Source organism: Haplochromis burtoni, unplaced genomic scaffold (genome assembly GCF_018398535.1).
Source record: "Haplochromis burtoni strain Fernald_Lab_line unplaced genomic scaffold, NCSU_Asbu1 Contig_56, whole genome shotgun sequence".
Lineage (NCBI taxonomy): Eukaryota > Metazoa > Chordata > Actinopteri > Cichliformes > Cichlidae > Haplochromis > Haplochromis burtoni.
This window is the reverse complement of record NW_024582417.1, coordinates 154,040-170,233: the sequence shown is the minus strand read 5'-3', so window position 1 is coordinate 170,233 and position 16,194 is coordinate 154,040. Positions and strand designations below refer to the sequence as shown.

Below are 16,194 nucleotides of genomic sequence, written 5' to 3'. Positions count from 1 at the left end.
GTGTGTGTGTGTGTGTGTGTGTGTGTGTGTGTGTGTGTGTGTGTGTGTGTGTGTGTGTGTGTGTGTGTGTGTGTGTGTTTGTTTGTGGGTTATTTTCTGCAAAGGTCTGACTCTCCCACTTTTTGCCAATGAACTGTAAACGTCTATGACGCCTTTGCACTCAATGTGCAAGAGTTAGCGTAGCTGATCCTTGAAAAAGCATTGTTCTCATGTGGTCTGTGCTGGTAAGCCTGACAAATGTTTCCCAACCAAAATAAGGCAGCTTGCTTATGCACAAAGTGACTTTTTGTCTGTGTCTGTGTGTGTTGAACAGTGGTCTATGTAAACTTGTTTACTGCCTAGAGCGATTTACCAGATTTTTCCTGGAGCCCATCTGGAGCTGCAGCGCTCACTTACATCTGGGATTCCAATCCTGGATCGTTCTTAGGACACGGCTGATCAGCAAGGTCGGCTGATAATGTCAGAGAAGCCCGTATTTTAACTTTATAAATGTTGTGACTTTGAACATAAAGCGTGTTGTGAATACAGGGTCTGGCCTTCTCTAAAATCTTGTTTCACTTGTATGGCAGGATACGAGGATGCAGGAGACAAGAGGTGTTTAATTCATAAACATGATTAATACATTGTTAGCTGTTCTCGTAGTGTCAGCGCTAGTGAATGTGATGATTGCATTTCCTTTGTGGGGAAAGAAAAATGCTGGATGACATTTTAACTGTAACCTGACTGGCGTGGTTAGATTGCCCATGAATGTACTGGTATGTAGACTATGCTCCACAAAATAGCTGAGGTAAAGTGTAATTTTCCCTTGCTCATGCTGTGGAAGTATAAGAGTGCCTACTGTATGTGTTATTTAAAAGCACAGACATTACATGTGCACGCTGCTGTCTCTCCAACCAGACCTTGGAGACGGTGGATGGGTGGTGTATTTTTAAAAAACCTTGTGCTTCCAGCCAGGCTCACACCTGTGCGAGTGAACAGGTTTTCCCACTTTCTTCCACCATCAGGATCTAAGGGAACGGTCACTTGTTCTGCAAGTCAGTAAAAGTGATCAGGTTACTCTTTAGTTGCACTTCTTTCTTTTTTTCTTTTTTTTTTTAAATTGCGCATGCTGATGGATGTTTCTGAACATTAAAACAATGCATTGCTATGCTAGAATGCCAAGTCATTTTAAATAAATCATGTGCCAACTTTAATTAATACTACACATCAAATGCACCAGAGAATATTAATGCAATGAGTCACTAATGTTTTCCATTTTTTTAAAGGCCCCAGCTTATTAACGTGGTTTTTGAAGCAATCGGATACAATGTCAGTGGTATTTTTTACGGTTGCTGTGCCTTTTGTAGTACTGTGAGTGTGCCATGCCTATAAAGGATAATGGTATGCAAGGTTTTTGTTGAGTAATAGCATAGGTGTAGGTGTGGCTGCTTACCTGTAGGAGTAACAAGCTGATTCAGCAGCACCTCTGTCTGTATGGACTCCCGTACTAGCCCCTTTTAGACTTCCTTCATCATTTAGTAAAGCTACATGCTTTCATTTGGCCAACAATGGTAGGCTATAGAGAGCAGATTGTAAAGGCTAGGTGGTTGCTGTCATTTCATTTGAATGTTTCCATGATGATTCACCACATGGCCTGGCTTTTAAGGCTTTTATAATATCACTTTAACCCAGCCCAGGGTGTTGCACTCGCAGCACATGATGTCAAAGTAGAGTAAACTCCACAAACAATTTGTTGTCATCACCTCCCTCCTTACCTGTCAGTACTGCCCTGCTGATCTTATCCCAACAGCCTGAACAGGAAATAAAGGGCTGGCCCTACAGACTGGCTTTCTGCTCAGGAGTCATTTTCACATCTGCACAAGATTGTGAGTGTAAAAAAAAAAACAAACAAAAAAAAAAACGTCCCATGTTCTGGCAGACTGTGTTGGGTGTGTGCTTATTGAACTTAACCACATTTGGGAAGGGTGCCCAATCTATTTGTGTGCCTCACATTTCCCACGTAACTGTGGATGAAACACTGGCGGGGCGGGGTGTGTCGCCTCAGCTCTGCACATTTAATTCAGCCATCTGGGAGCAGCCCTCGGCTTTAAATTGAGTGAAAGATTCATCAAAGGCGATTGTAAATGGCGTCAATGTGCTGTTTTTGGCTCAACAATTAAAGCCGCTGCTGGTAAAGAAGTGTGTGTGTTTGCGTTTGTGTTTGTGTGTATTTGTGATATCCAGTTGTAAAATGAGCTAGGAACCGAGAGAGCTTCTTGAACGGAGGGGGGTTAGATGTCTTAAAGCCTACAAAACAAGTCCAGTTATGCTTGTTTTGCTGCTGCTGGGTATCACATGACTAGGATGACTGCACATCTATACAGATGAGCATTTGTTTCAGTCCAGCTTAATTTCAGCTGGAGCTACCAAATCTTGTATTTTAGGATATTTACAATATTTTTCTGTTTTTGCTTGGTTGTTTGTTTGTTTGTTTTTAATTAGTGAAAAGTATATAGCTGTGGCACTCCTGAGTCATCCTCTTTGTACTATAGCCAAAGACTGACCTCTTAATAATGTGCTCTATCAGAGGTATTGATGTGCTTTTAGGCAGACATCCATTTAGGAGGTTGATGTTGTTTTCAATGTTAAAGCACAGGATTTTTACAACACACACACACACACATGCAAACACATGTGCAGCTGTCAAAGAAAACAACTGTCTTTGGAAACCAGCCGCTCTGAACTCTACTCTCTAGTGTAACACAAGATTTATGGCCACAGCTTTGCTACGGTGATTACAAACGCTCTATTCTTCCGTGCATCTCACATTTGTCCATTGCCATCTGTGCCTTTGCTCCACGTACTTGTGCCCTTCTTCTGTTGTCACTCCGCCTCCTGTTGAGGGTGTGACAAGTGAGCGAGTGAGGTAATGTTTGTGGGCCCTTCTTGCAGCAGGCCCAACTCAACCGGCCACATTTCACATCCTTTTTGGAGAAAAGTTAAATATAGCAGTGCTGGAATTGGCATTTTCCTAATAGTTGAGTGGGGAGTTTGTGCTTGGCCTGATTTGGGGTTGCTTTGTTGAAGGAAAACACACTTCTCTCTGATTTATGGTAAGTCTTTTAAAATGATTTGTGCTTTGATGTGGCTCATTAAAGTGACAAATCCCTTACCGTCACATAGTTTTCGAAATTATGTAATTTTGTCTGAAGGACTTTTTTGGGCAAGTCTTTCTTGTTTTTGCAGGGCCGTGTGTTTTTAATTTGTCACTTTGTTTTATATTTATAGCTTTATGGGAACTGCATCACGTCTCTGATGCCTTGTGGCTACTGATGAGTCACCTTTCGTGACTATTAATAGTTCATTAAAGCGGATGCAAACTTTGGTTCACTGTCTGCTCAGCTGTCTGGGATGCTGCTGAGGGTAGAAAGATAATAGATGGCTCAGTTCACTCAGAGACGTTCAGGCACAAATTCCACTATTCGTTCTGTTATTTTTATATGTTTTTGTTGGGGAAACCAGGCGTTGCCCAGGATTTCTGACAAATGTGAAGATCGCACATCTGTAGCTTAAAGTCTGGCAAGAAAAAGGGAACGCGTTTCTATCTGGAAAAATCTTTGCTCTTTTGCTAACCGCTTTTTGTTTTCTCAACCCTCGTGTTGGAGAGGAATGCCATCATACCAGTTTAGCCTTGGAGAGCGAGGGAGCTCACCTCTCTGTAAGTGGAGCTCACTCAGTCCAGGCCTCCTGCATTCCTTTGCAGCTACTGAACAGGAAGGGGGTGCTGACAGAAATTCCTTATTTTCAGTGCCTTTTTTTCTCAGTAGTTCCTTTGCCTCGGAGGAGAATGGGAAGCAGTGGTTTTTGTCAAGCAAAGTAGCTCTCGAGACAGATTCTCACTGACTCGTGGTCGATCCGTGACTTGAGTAGTTAACCTTTGAACCAGACGAACCTGACGGGTCATGTTTCATTTGCTCTGGCTGTTTAAACGGATTTCCATCTGGTCTTGCCCATGGCGTGCCACTCGCCAGCGTTGATCTAATATTCAATGGGTTTGAGCTAACCTATCAGCACACTGCAGTCTCTTTGCACTGATCTGTCACTCAGTGCTGTCTTTTTTTTTTTTTTATCTCTATGAAACAGCCATGGGTTTGAATATGCAGGAACTGTAGACAAGGGTTAAGCGTTTGGTGTTCCTGTTCCAAGTTCCACTCTTTGCCCAAATAATATTGACCAGTGCTATTGAATGGGATTTGGGTGCATGCAGGTAAACAGAAATAGGTGGTTAGAACCACCAGCTTTCCCCTGACAATAATTCATATTTATAATTATTAGTAAATTTGAATGGGATATCTGATGACCTACCACAGAACATAGACCATAGACCAGGGGTCGGCAACTCCAGGCCTCGAGGGCCGGTGTCCCTGCAGGTTTTAGATGTGTCCTTGAACCAACACAGCTGATTTAAATGGCTAAATTAGCTCCTCAACATGTCCAGAGTCGTGGTAATGAACTAATCATGTGATTCAGGTGTGTTGACCCAACGTGCAATCTAAAACCTGCAGGACACTGGCCCTCGAGGCCAGAAATTCCCCACCCCTGCCATAGACCCAAGAGACTTTATGGTCTTCCTTAAAGTTAGCTACACAATTCAAATGCCTTGTGTAGCTGTTTGGCTACACAGAAAGAGGAGATTGCAGGGATTAAGCCAATGTGGGGGTCATAGAAACATACTAAAAAAGCAAACGGTGTGTAGCTTGACAGCCACTGTGCTATCTGTTAATCAAATGTTGATTGGTTGAAAAGTCACCTTGAACAGGAATGGGAACGATAGAGTTCACCACAAAGAGGAAGAGATTAAAAATGAATAAATAAATAGGAGAAAAGCAGACACAGGACAGTTCGCCCTCTTGTTTTCACTTTACTACAAACAGCTCTTTGTGTGTTTTGACTCATGTGTGCACTGTAGCAGGTACTAAAATTAGACAAGCAATTGGTACATCAACAGCAGATCCAGAATATGTACTGTGTCCACCGAAAAACTGTTTAAACACCATGAAACAGTTTCACCCTATTAACAGCAAAGACCTGGAGGACATCTTAGGTCAACTGAACTCCTCCTCTTGCTGTTTAGATGTCCTGCCAACAAGTTTTTTCAAAAAGGTCTCAAAGACTTTGGAGTCAGACCTGTTACAGATCGTCAACTTTTCTTTAATATCAGGCGTGTTTCCAGAACCACTAAAAACTGCTGTAATAAAACCTATACTGAAAAAGGACAATCTTGACAAGACACAAATGAACAACTACAGGCCGATCTCAAATCTCCCATTTTTAAGTAAGATCATTGAAAAAGCAGTTTCTCAACAGCTCAGTTACTTCTTAAAACAGAATAACTGCTACGATGCCTTCCAGTCAGGTTTTAGACAGAACCACAGCACTGAAACCGCTCTGACCAAAGTGTTCAATGACATATGTCTGAATACAGACAGTGGAAAAATGTCAGTCTTAGTTTTACTGGATCTCAGTGCAGCATTTGATACAGTTGACCACAACATATTACTCAAACGACTGGAGAACTGGGCAGGTCTTTCAGGAACTGTACTAAACTGGTTCAAAACATACTTAGAAAACAGGAAATACTTTGTATCAATAGGTAACTTCACATCTGAGCAGACAAGTATCACATGTGGAGTTCCCCAAGGTTCCATCTTGGGACCCCTTCTGTTTAACATCTACATGCTCCCACTGGCACAGATTATAAACAACAACAAAATAAACTATCACAGCTATGCAGATGACACACAAATATATATCACAATGTCACCAGGAGACCGAGGCCCTGTACAGGCTCTTGGTAAATGCATTGAGGAAATTAATGACTGGTTGTGCCACAATTTTCTCCAGCTAAACAAAAACAAAACTGAGGTAATAGTCTTTGGCGCCAAAGAAAAACGATTACAGGTCACCAGAGAACTTCAATCTATACATCTAAAAACCACAAACCAGGCGAGAAATTTGGGTGTAGTGATGGATGCAGACCTAAACTTAGAAAAACACATTAAGACAATAACAAAGTCAGCTTACTATCACCTCAAGAATATTTCAAGGATAAAAGATCTGATGTCTCAACAGGACCTGGAAAAACTAGTCCATGCATTCATCTTTAGTAGGCTTGATTACTGTAACAGCATCTTTACAGGTCTACCTAAAAAATCAGTCAGACAACTACAGCTCATTCAGAACTCTGCTGCTCGAGTCCTCACTAAGACCAAAAAAGTGGACCACATCAGTCCAGCTCTGAGGTCTTTACACTGGCTGCCTGTCCGTCAGAGGATAGACTTTAAAGTTCTGATGCTGGTCTATAAAGCTCTGAATGGTTTAGGACCAAAATACATCAGTGACCTCCTGACCCAGTATGAACCTTCCAGATCCCTCAGGTCATCTGGATCCGGTCTTTTATCAGTTCCCAGAGTCAGAACCAGACACGGAGAAGCTGCATTCAGCTTTTATGCTCCTTATATCTGGAACAAACTCCCAGAAAGCCTCAGATCAGCTGAAACACTCAGTTTATTTAAATCCAGGTTGAAGACTCACCTGTTCTCAGCTGCATTTGAATAAAGCACCAAATCCACACTTTTAAGCTTAAATTTCAAAACTTACATTTAACTACTGATTTTATCTATTGTTCTGATTTTATCTGTTTTGATTTTATATACTGTTTTGTTTGTTTGTTAATTAGTTTGTTTGTTTGCTTGTTTTAATCAATTTTAAATCATGCTTTTTATTTGTTTTTGTTTCTAATGTCTCTGTAAAGCACTTTGAATCACCTTGTTGTTGAATTGTGCTATACAAATAAACTTGCCTTGCCTTGCCTTGCCTTACTAAGCTAAAGGTCAACTGTCCCTGTCATGGTCACTGCTATGTGTGATTGTCCATGATGTGTGCAAAGCTCATCACAGGTGCTTAAGTCATGTAGTGATTGGCACTGGAATCCCAGATTGCACATTTTGTTGATTGTTTGTAGGTCAATCCATTTAATTTCAGATGCATTTTGGTGATAACACCCCACAAATGTTTCACATTTGCACGTTTGTCTAGAGATCCCTGGCTTTTGAGTCTTTCCAACTGCTTGAGTCTTTTGAGTCTATTTCAAACTGCATGCATGGTCTTAACCACTTTTTAATTGCAGCCATCAGTAAAAAGATTTAACTTGCTTTGTCGATTTGATTTGTAGTATAGGCACACAATAAAAATAAAACATTGTAGTTAAAAAAAATCTATATTTTACAAGATTTACTGTATAGTATACTAACTGAAGAGTAATCATTTAGTCAACCAAAGGCTGATGACATCTTGACTCATCTAGTAGTTTCATTGGAAAATGGGCTTGCTGCTATACAATAAAACTAACAGGACGTGACTTTGATTAAGGAAAAGGAAAAGCGATAGGTAAATGAAGCTATTTTAGGCCTGACAGAAAATAAAAGGTTCACTTATCTGCTGCGTGTCGATGCCACTCCCTTTGCTGGTTGAATGCATAGAAAGTGACAGCAGTGTGGGTGAGTTTGCAGGAGTGATAAAGCTGCTGTTTTCCTCCCAAACTATTTTTAAGATGTTGTGACTCTGCTCTCTTCACAGTCACACCTTTCTTTGACTGACCAGCTCAGGTCAATCTCAGAAAAATGTCTGCAAAGCTAACACAAGAAGAAAGGGAGGAGATAAGACAGATATTTGAAAGTTACGGTAAGTAAAAGTCGTGTTTCTTTTTATTGCCGTCATTGTTACTGTTGGTTTAACCATATCTGATGATTCTTTCTGTGTTCTTATAGATAAGAATGGAGATGGGAATATCTCTAAACAAGAGCTTGGTGATCTTCTTAAAGACATCGGCCATCCGCTGCCAGGATTCAGGCTTCGAGAGCTCATCCAGAAGCTCGATACAGACAATGATGAAAAGCTAAACTTTAACGAGTTTACCTCGGTACGTTCTAAGCAGAGCCGAAAAGCATCCACATGCCACAAATGCATACAAGCATACTGCAGGAACGTGAAAGTGATAAACTGAAGAAATGATTAATCCTTCACAGTAGCAGCTTCTTGTACAGTCTGCATTCTTTATCAGTCAAAACTTGGGATCACAAACAGCACCCCAAAATGTTATCACCCTTGGTCCAAACATCTACTGACTAATTATGTATGTATGTATTTATTTAATAATTAAAATTTTATTGAATTAGACATTAGAAACATCAACATATAAAAAGGCAATTCAAAGACACTGATGTAGTGTGATGTATACGAGGGAATTTGTACAATAAGTACAAAAAGATGTTTTCACTTTTTCTTTGGATATGAACTCACAGAAGAGACCCTGTTGCTCCTTGGCTATCACATTTTTTTTACAATTGAGCCTTCCCAACATCTTGTCTGGCACAAGTCTGATTGATTAGGTATTTTTTATGGCACTGCAAAGCTGGGATCTGCAATCCAGCACGGTCCATGTACAGATAATAATGACATGTATAGACATACATGTGCCATTATGCAAGAAAGATGAATCAAAATGAGCAGAAGTGGCTGAAAGTATTAATAACCTCCACAAGGCTGCTATTGTGTTGTTGCGGTTGCTTCTTTCACCTACACTGGGTAGGAAGTGCAAGCTAGCATCCTGTGGCCTTCTGCATGTAAAGAGTGCTGTGCTAGTTTGCCCAGCAGCTCATTGTGGTCACACCGACAGCTGTGGAGGCGAGGCCACTGATGAAGCTCTGATAACTCCGGCTGCAGGAAGTATCACATACATTCCTACTGAATACATATTGAACCAGCTTGGTTTCAATTCTCTCCCATGTTGCGATTTACTGATAAGATACGCTGCATATCAAGAACTGTCACCACATATTGCTCCCATTATTATTGTTAAATGACGTTTAAATATGTGGGTGTTTAATTTGGAGGATAAGTGCTGTAGCTGTTTCTGTCATAATCTCATCAACCCGAGGCCATCCTGGACCTTTAAAGCTTGTTGATGCCGTCAAAACCTCAGCTACTAGCCTAGATACTCACCATATCTTCTTAACCCAACCTGCTGGCTACAGGGCTATGTTTTCGTGCCACTGAGGAGAAATTCCAGCAGATCTCCTGTGTCTGCCGAGCAACCTGAGCTGCCACGGTGGCTCGCAGGAGACCACAGTAACAGGAGAGAAGATGGTTGAGGCTTTTTGCACAGAAGTATGACTTAATAAAGATTGTTTGTTTCACTGATTGTGATTCATTGATTAGTCTGCTGATTCCATTGGGGGGGAAAAAAAAGTCAAAAAATTCAAAAATGGTCCAAACCCTTCCAAATGATTTCCGATTTAAAAAAATAGAAAAAATAATATTAAAATGCTGAATTACAAATGAAATTGCCGGAATAATCATATTATAAATAACATGCAGCTGATCTGAACGTGATCTTTAGTAAATTTGCTCAGATACTCATACAGTAGTTTGACACATACCTGTTTAATCAAATGTAATTCAAAGGAAGTGTCTTTCATTGGTCTGTTATGCTGAGTCAGTCATTGTAGGTACTGGTAAATGATGGTGTTTTATCTATTCCAATTCTCGTAAATTTGGATTATTTCCACCACTTTTTTTGAGATTACTACGACATAATCCCAAATCAGTGTCTTTAAATGCAACACAAACACGCCATAGCCTTCAGCCTTCGCCATTTCTAACCATTCTTTGCTGTTATTTTAGATTGTTGATGAACTGAAGGCCGGCCAGATATCCAAGTCTTTCCGCAAGGCCATCAACAGAAAGGAAGGCATCCTGGCTATTGGAGGGACGTCTGAGCTGTCAAGTGAAGGCACACAACATTCGTTCTCTGGTACGTCAGAGATTCCCAACCTCATTGGCACTGTTTGCTGCCAGTGTTTGTCATGAGCTGTTGACTTTGTACCCTCTGCAGTTCAGGTGCAGGCGCTTCATTTAACACTGAAGTAATCTATATTAGACAATGTGACCTAGTGAAATTAGGTGATATAAGCAGCCCACTCACGTTACCTTGTTGGTGTTTGGATTTTAACTAACCTGTGTCTGTTTGTCCTCATAGAGGAGGAGCGATACGCCTTTGTGAACTGGATCAACACCGCTCTGGAAAAAGACCCTGACTGCAAACATGTTCTGCCCATGGATCCCAACACAAACGCCCTCTTCACGTGTGTTGGAGACGGTATCGTACTCTGGTGGGTGCTCCTGTTACTGTCCCTCACTGAGCTCTTAACACTGCTCTAAAGGTTGTTCATATTAAAAAATATGAGTTTTTATATCAACATATAGAGGTCTAAAGAGATCGCGTTGTCTGTGCCTGAATTGCAGCTGGACTGGTCAAAGCTCAAAATGATGCTTCACTGTTTGAATTGGCTACTTTTAAAAATCTGTTTGAGGTGCCGGCGTGGCTTCCTGGGTTGAGCAGGCGACCCTATCACCATGAGGCTAATGCAGCATGCCCGGGCTTGAAGCCACTGGGCCTCGGAGTGCTGCTTTATCCCTGTAATGCCTCAAAATCCCAAAACATATATTTTAAAAAAAACAATACACACACACATTTGCTTCTGAGTTGGAGTTCAAATTAATATCCACCTTTCACACCCTTCATTTGCATTTTTGTGACCTGGCAAACAAAAGCTCTGATTTTGTTTATTACATGCTGAATTATGTTTTGTGATACTGTACAACTGTTTAAACATACATCAGTTTTACATTAACTCAAGCTCAGTTTATAAGACTGAGAAAATATATGATTACTTTTACTTAAGTGTTTTTGACACCAATGGCTCTGAAGTAATAAAGTAACAGTCCTTCATGTTAAACATATTTCTGATACAGCTAATTAAGTTGCAACATAAAAGGATATTGTTAGTTTGTTAAGGTTATGTTGCTACAATATAAAAGCAAGAATCAGTTAAACATCACATGTTTGAATTTATGTTAAAGTTTAAAAAAGTGCCACAAATTTACTTAAACTGTGAATGCAAATCTTTCCAACCATGATGCCCTAAAAGTTAGATATTTACGCCCAAGTTGCTTAATATTCACAAACACAGATGCTTTAGAGACAATAAACATTTGGATTTCTGTCTCCTTAACAACATGCATCAGACATGTTAATGTTTGTGGGTTTTTTTTACTCTTTGCACAGCAAAATGATCAACCTGTCAGTGCCCGACACGATTGATGAGAGGACCATAAATAAGAAGAAGTTGACTCCTTTCACAATACAGGTCAGCCAGTTTTTTCTTATGGTGCTTTTTTCCCCCTCACATTTTTTAGCAAATGTTTTTGTTGTTGTTGTTGTTTTGTTAACTGTTAATTTGTGCCTTACAGGAGAATCTAAACCTGGCCCTGAACTCGGCTTCAGCCATTGGGTGCCATGTGGTGAATATTGGTGCTTTAGACCTGAGAGAAGGGAAGCCCCATCTGGTGTTGGGCCTGCTGTGGCAGATCATCAAGATCGGTCTCTTTGCTGACATTGAGCTCAGCAGAAATGAAGGTACAGGGCATTAAATAACATGCGCTTCAGTCCTGTTGTTCCCCCAGTCTGTTTTCAAGCAGTTTAAGTGATGATTAATGCTCCTGAACAGCACTGGCGGCATTGCTGAGGGATGGGGAAACTCTCGAGGACCTGATGAAGCTGTCACCAGAAGAACTGCTGTTACGCTGGGCAAACTTTCACCTGGAAAATGCTGGACAGAAGAAGATCAACAACTTCAGCTCTGACATTAAAGTGAGTATACTCACTGGCACTGAATCCAGGTGGTGCATCTAAATAGTAGATGCAGAGAGAGGGACACTAAACAAAACTTTAGAACATAATATTACAGGTTTAATGTGGCTTTTAAGGTTCTTCACGGGGCTTTTTAAATCCATTTTTGACTTGTTTTTCACTCCGGTAATAACTACGTCTACCAACACAGGCGTCTGTCAGCCCACCTGGACAGGTAGCACATGTTTGTACAAACTTACCCAAATATCCACTTATCTTTTCCAAAAATAGGAATGAGTGGGTAGTGTCTCAGGCTTAGCTGTGTATGTAGGGATTAAGACAAAGACACAGTCTTTCTGTGGCAACATGCATTTTAGTGAGTTAGTTCAGGTGAAAGGTGCCACTACGTCAGATGTACAGCATTTTGTATACAGTTATGCACCTGTATGTGTATGTATTTTTCTCAAGCTCTGCATTTGTTTTTTTTGTTTCTGATTAATTCTCATTATTATAACATTTAGCGATGTGATCCTCTAAAAACTTCTAAAGTTCAGTTTTTGTCCCTGTTGAAGTTGTTCTGAAACTAAATCAAGTTTATCATCACCTTTCTCAGAGTGAAGCTGCCTTTAATAAGATAAAATGAGTGCAGGTTTTGTTGTTTGTCCAATAGCAGGAACCTACATTTTCTTTCTTTGTTTTCCTTTATTTAGGATTCAAGAGCCTATTTCCACCTTCTGAATCAAATCTCTCCAAAAGGCACAGATGAGGATAAGCCACGCATAGACATCAACATGGCAGGAATCAATGTAAGCACTCTGACAGTCAGCGCTCACAGCTGAGCATCTCCAACACATGCCAGCAGCTGTACAGGGCCTCTGACTCAAGTGTGTGTGTGTGTTGTTCAGGAGAAAGACGACATGAAGAGGGCAGATGCCATGCTGCAGCAGGCTGACAGACTCGGCTGTCGGCAGTTTGTCACTCCAGCTGACGTTGTCAGTGGAAACCCCAAACTCAACCTTGCTTTCGTGGCCAATCTGTTTAATAAATATCCAGCACTGACCAAACCTGAGAATGAGGATATTGACTGGGGACTGTTGGAAGGTGGGTTATCAAGACGTTCACAGGTGGTAATCAAATGAAAGCTAAATTGGAAGATACAAGAGGCCCCAGGGATCTGTAGTATTTCTCTGTTACATTATTTATGGGTGAATGAGTAAAACAAAAAGTTTGATGCAGTCAGGAACCATCTTTGATGGAAAAGCAGAAAATGAACATGAGAAATCTCCAAAATTAATTAAAAAAAAAAATCTGCTTGAAAGAATCTACTGTTCACTTGTATAGTTACATACATTCATCATTAAGTTCCTTAAGACTCACAATCCTGTACTGTCCAGGTGAGACGAGAGAAGAGAGGACGTTCCGAAACTGGATGAACTCCCTGGGAGTGAACCCACACGTGAATCATCTGTATGGGTAAGTAAACTTCCTGGCATCTGAAACAAAAAAGTGGGATACTAGCTTCTTCTTTTTGTCTTATTTAATGTTTATTATTAATTACAATGCTCACTATTCTTCCAGAGACCTACAGGATGCCCTGGTCATCCTTCAGCTCTATGATAAGATTAAAGTGCCGGTTGACTGGAACAACAAGGTCAACAAGCCACCATACCCTAAACTGGGAACCAACATGAAAAAGGTAGACCTAATGGCCTTATTCTTTTAGATTCAAGAAGAAACATGTTGGCTTTCTCCAACTATTTAATTTATATTTCCCAGCTGGAGAATTGTAACTATGCAGTGGAACTGGGCAAAACGGCCAAGTTCTCCCTCGTTGGCATCGGCGGGCAGGACCTGAATGATGGCAATGCTACCTTGACTCTAGCACTGGTGTGGCAGTTGATGAGAAGGTACAAAAAGTACAACACCGTGTGATTTCAGGAATAGAATCAAGTAGAAGTTCCTCCTTCCTTTTGTTTCTGCGTTTCTGCTTTTCTTGTAGTCAACAAGATAAGGAAAAGGTTTACAGCCTGGCGTGCTGAGCATGCATAGCACATTTCTGTGTCCAGCTGACTTATTTTTAAACACTTAAAAAATATAAAACAACAAATTTTCTGAATTGTTTACATTCTACAGTAACACAGATTGCAAACTTTGGTTTTTAAGCCTTAAGTGGCATTAGCAACCTTTATAAATCATATGTAGTACACATAGTATATGTAGTACATTAAATAATAAAGTTATGCATCATTATATTTTAAAGGGACTTCTTATCCTCATTTACAGCATTTGGGAACAATTGGTTGCCAGGGAAAAATGAGTATTTAACTGGCTGCAAGTGGTTTCTGGAGGTTGCTGGAAGTCACTGTGAAATTGATCACTGTGCCCCAGTCATTGACCCCATGGTAGCCATTAATCACTAAGGAAAAATGCTCATCCCACAATCGGTTGCCAGTGTTTGCCAGGATGTTTTTGTCTTTGGTCTTTTAGTTAAAAACTGGAGTTCTCTGTTCAGTCCTGTAATAAATATTCTGCCTCTCTACTCTTTCAGATATACGCTGAATGTACTGGAGGACCTTGGTGATGGAGAGAAAGTAAATGATGACATCATTGTACGCTGGGTGAACAAAACATTGGCAGAGGCTGGAAAATCAGCCAAGATTTCAAGTTTTAAGGTAAAATGACATTGGAGAATCAGACATCTCTACATATGTAAACCAGCCCTCATCAGCATTGAGCAGCGTAAAAAGATGTAGTCATGTGATTCGGTTGGGGTCTCATTTTGCTGAGACGGCTCCATGTGTGGGTCGGAGCCCTAATCTGTGTGTTATGTGGCGATCAGGACAAGGAGATCAGCAGCAGTTTGGCAGTACTGGAACTCATAGACGCCATCCAGCCTGGCAGCATTGACTATGATCTGATCAAAACTGGTAGACTCTCTGACGACGACAAGCTGGAGAATGCCAAGTAAGGACAAAAAGAAGGAGAAGCAGCTTTTTGACCATATACTGGTAAGTAGGGGTGACCAGCTTTTATATAACTTACCATGTCTGTATCCTCTCTAGATATGCCATTTCCATGGCGAGGAAGATTGGAGCCCGCGTCTACGCTCTCCCAGAAGACCTCGTGGAGGTCAAGCCCAAAATGGTGATGACTGTCTTTGCCTGCTTGATGGGTCGGGGGATGAAACGAGTCTAACTAGCTGGAATCATTGTGACAATTACTCATACCCACAGGCCATTAGCATTTTGAGAGAGCTGCCCCGTTCGAAGGAATTATGTTTTGTTTTGTTTTTTCTTGTGTGTCAGAATCATACATTTGCATGTGTCCCTGCATCTTCTGATTAATAGAGGTGTTTTCTGAAGAATAATGTGCTTTCATCTTATTTAAAGTGAGGCTGCAAAACTAAAATTTCTAAAGACTTTGATCATCTTTACAGTTTCAGTATGCAGAACTCTTAACGTGTAAGAATGCTGTTTTGTTTTGTGTTTTTTAAGCGAGCGTGCCTGTTTGCAGCTGCAAGGTTGTTTACATATTTTTACTCAGCTCGATAAGTAAATTATAGCCTTGAGTAAGCAAAACACATTCCCAAATACCATAGTTATGAATAAATGCTTGGTAAATGTTTGGGAAGGGGGAGGGGGAATAAAAAGAGAAGAGGCATCAGACAACCATTTCCTCTCACTTGATGAAGTAAAACCATGGCCTAAACTGGCATCTTAACTGGCAACGTAAACGTCTACATATCCATATACAGAAGCCATAAGGTCTGATCATAGTAAAGACCATGGTGATGTGCGATCTGTATTCTTGTACTCGTCATTTGTTTGTTTATTGGGATCATTATGCGATGTAAATGCTGTTCTTTGGGTGTTTCTGGTCTTAGTTGTTTGGGTTTTTGTTTTTTAAAGTATCTGTTACGTTGGATGAAGAGCAGGCTGACTGGATTCTCCTGGCTTCTGCTGTGCCTTCTTGTCTCAAAGACAACTTGCACTCATGCGTTGAGTTTTTCCTTTCCTTTTGTATTCACTGTTACCAAATATAAATTGCAACTTCATTCCAGGTAGCTTTATGATACTCTATGACAATGGCCAGATTGTATTTGGTCTCGTGTTCATGTCTATTCCTAAGGGCTTTACATGCAACAATAAATATGCCTTGGAAAAACCAGTCTTTTGTTTGATCGTGGTTATTTCTGACCACAAGTTCATCTTTTAAGCTCTTCCACTTTTCTTTAAAAAAATGAAATTTACTATTTTGTTTTCACTTTACAACATTGTGTAGCCTGGCTAAATTAACCAGCCCAGAACACAGATTATCTTTGGGGTTCTTTTAATCTGAATGATAAAGTAAGTGCTCAGAAGAAAATAAAAAAGGTTGTAAAAATAAAGAAATAAAATTGTTACAGACAGTTCTTATCCAGTAACAGCTTTGTGCACTGGTAACCCACTGCTACTGCAGGTTAT

The 16,194-nt window shown here is 40.5% G+C and overlaps 1 protein-coding gene across 2 annotated transcripts in view; it reads left to right on the top strand.

Annotated features, from left to right (window-relative positions):
- pls3 (plastin 3 (T isoform)) overlaps positions 1 to 15,898 on the top strand; it is a 16,810-nt gene extending 912 nt beyond the window's left edge. The window contains exons 1-16 of one of the 2 annotated variants that reach the window (XM_042220815.1): positions 1,098 to 3,092; positions 7,618 to 7,722; positions 7,809 to 7,960; positions 9,724 to 9,853; positions 10,079 to 10,211; positions 11,168 to 11,249; positions 11,353 to 11,518; positions 11,610 to 11,752; positions 12,442 to 12,537; positions 12,637 to 12,832; positions 13,126 to 13,204; positions 13,310 to 13,427; positions 13,508 to 13,638; positions 14,280 to 14,403; positions 14,571 to 14,695; positions 14,794 to 15,898. In XM_042220815.1, the coding sequence (XP_042076749.1) occupies positions 7,662 to 7,722; positions 7,809 to 7,960; positions 9,724 to 9,853; positions 10,079 to 10,211; positions 11,168 to 11,249; positions 11,353 to 11,518; positions 11,610 to 11,752; positions 12,442 to 12,537; positions 12,637 to 12,832; positions 13,126 to 13,204; positions 13,310 to 13,427; positions 13,508 to 13,638; positions 14,280 to 14,403; positions 14,571 to 14,695; positions 14,794 to 14,926 (1,869 nt within the window). In that variant the 5' untranslated portion in view covers positions 1,098 to 3,092; positions 7,618 to 7,661 and the 3' untranslated portion in view covers positions 14,927 to 15,898. Of the gene's footprint in view, positions 1 to 1,097; positions 3,093 to 7,617; positions 7,723 to 7,808; positions 7,961 to 9,723; positions 9,854 to 10,078; positions 10,212 to 11,167; positions 11,250 to 11,352; positions 11,519 to 11,609; positions 11,753 to 12,441; positions 12,538 to 12,636; positions 12,833 to 13,125; positions 13,205 to 13,309; positions 13,428 to 13,507; positions 13,639 to 14,279; positions 14,404 to 14,570; positions 14,696 to 14,793 lie in introns of those variants that run through there. The other variant, XM_005922018.3, reaches the window with a different exon arrangement.
- The last annotated feature ends 296 nt before the right edge of the window (positions 15,899 to 16,194 follow it).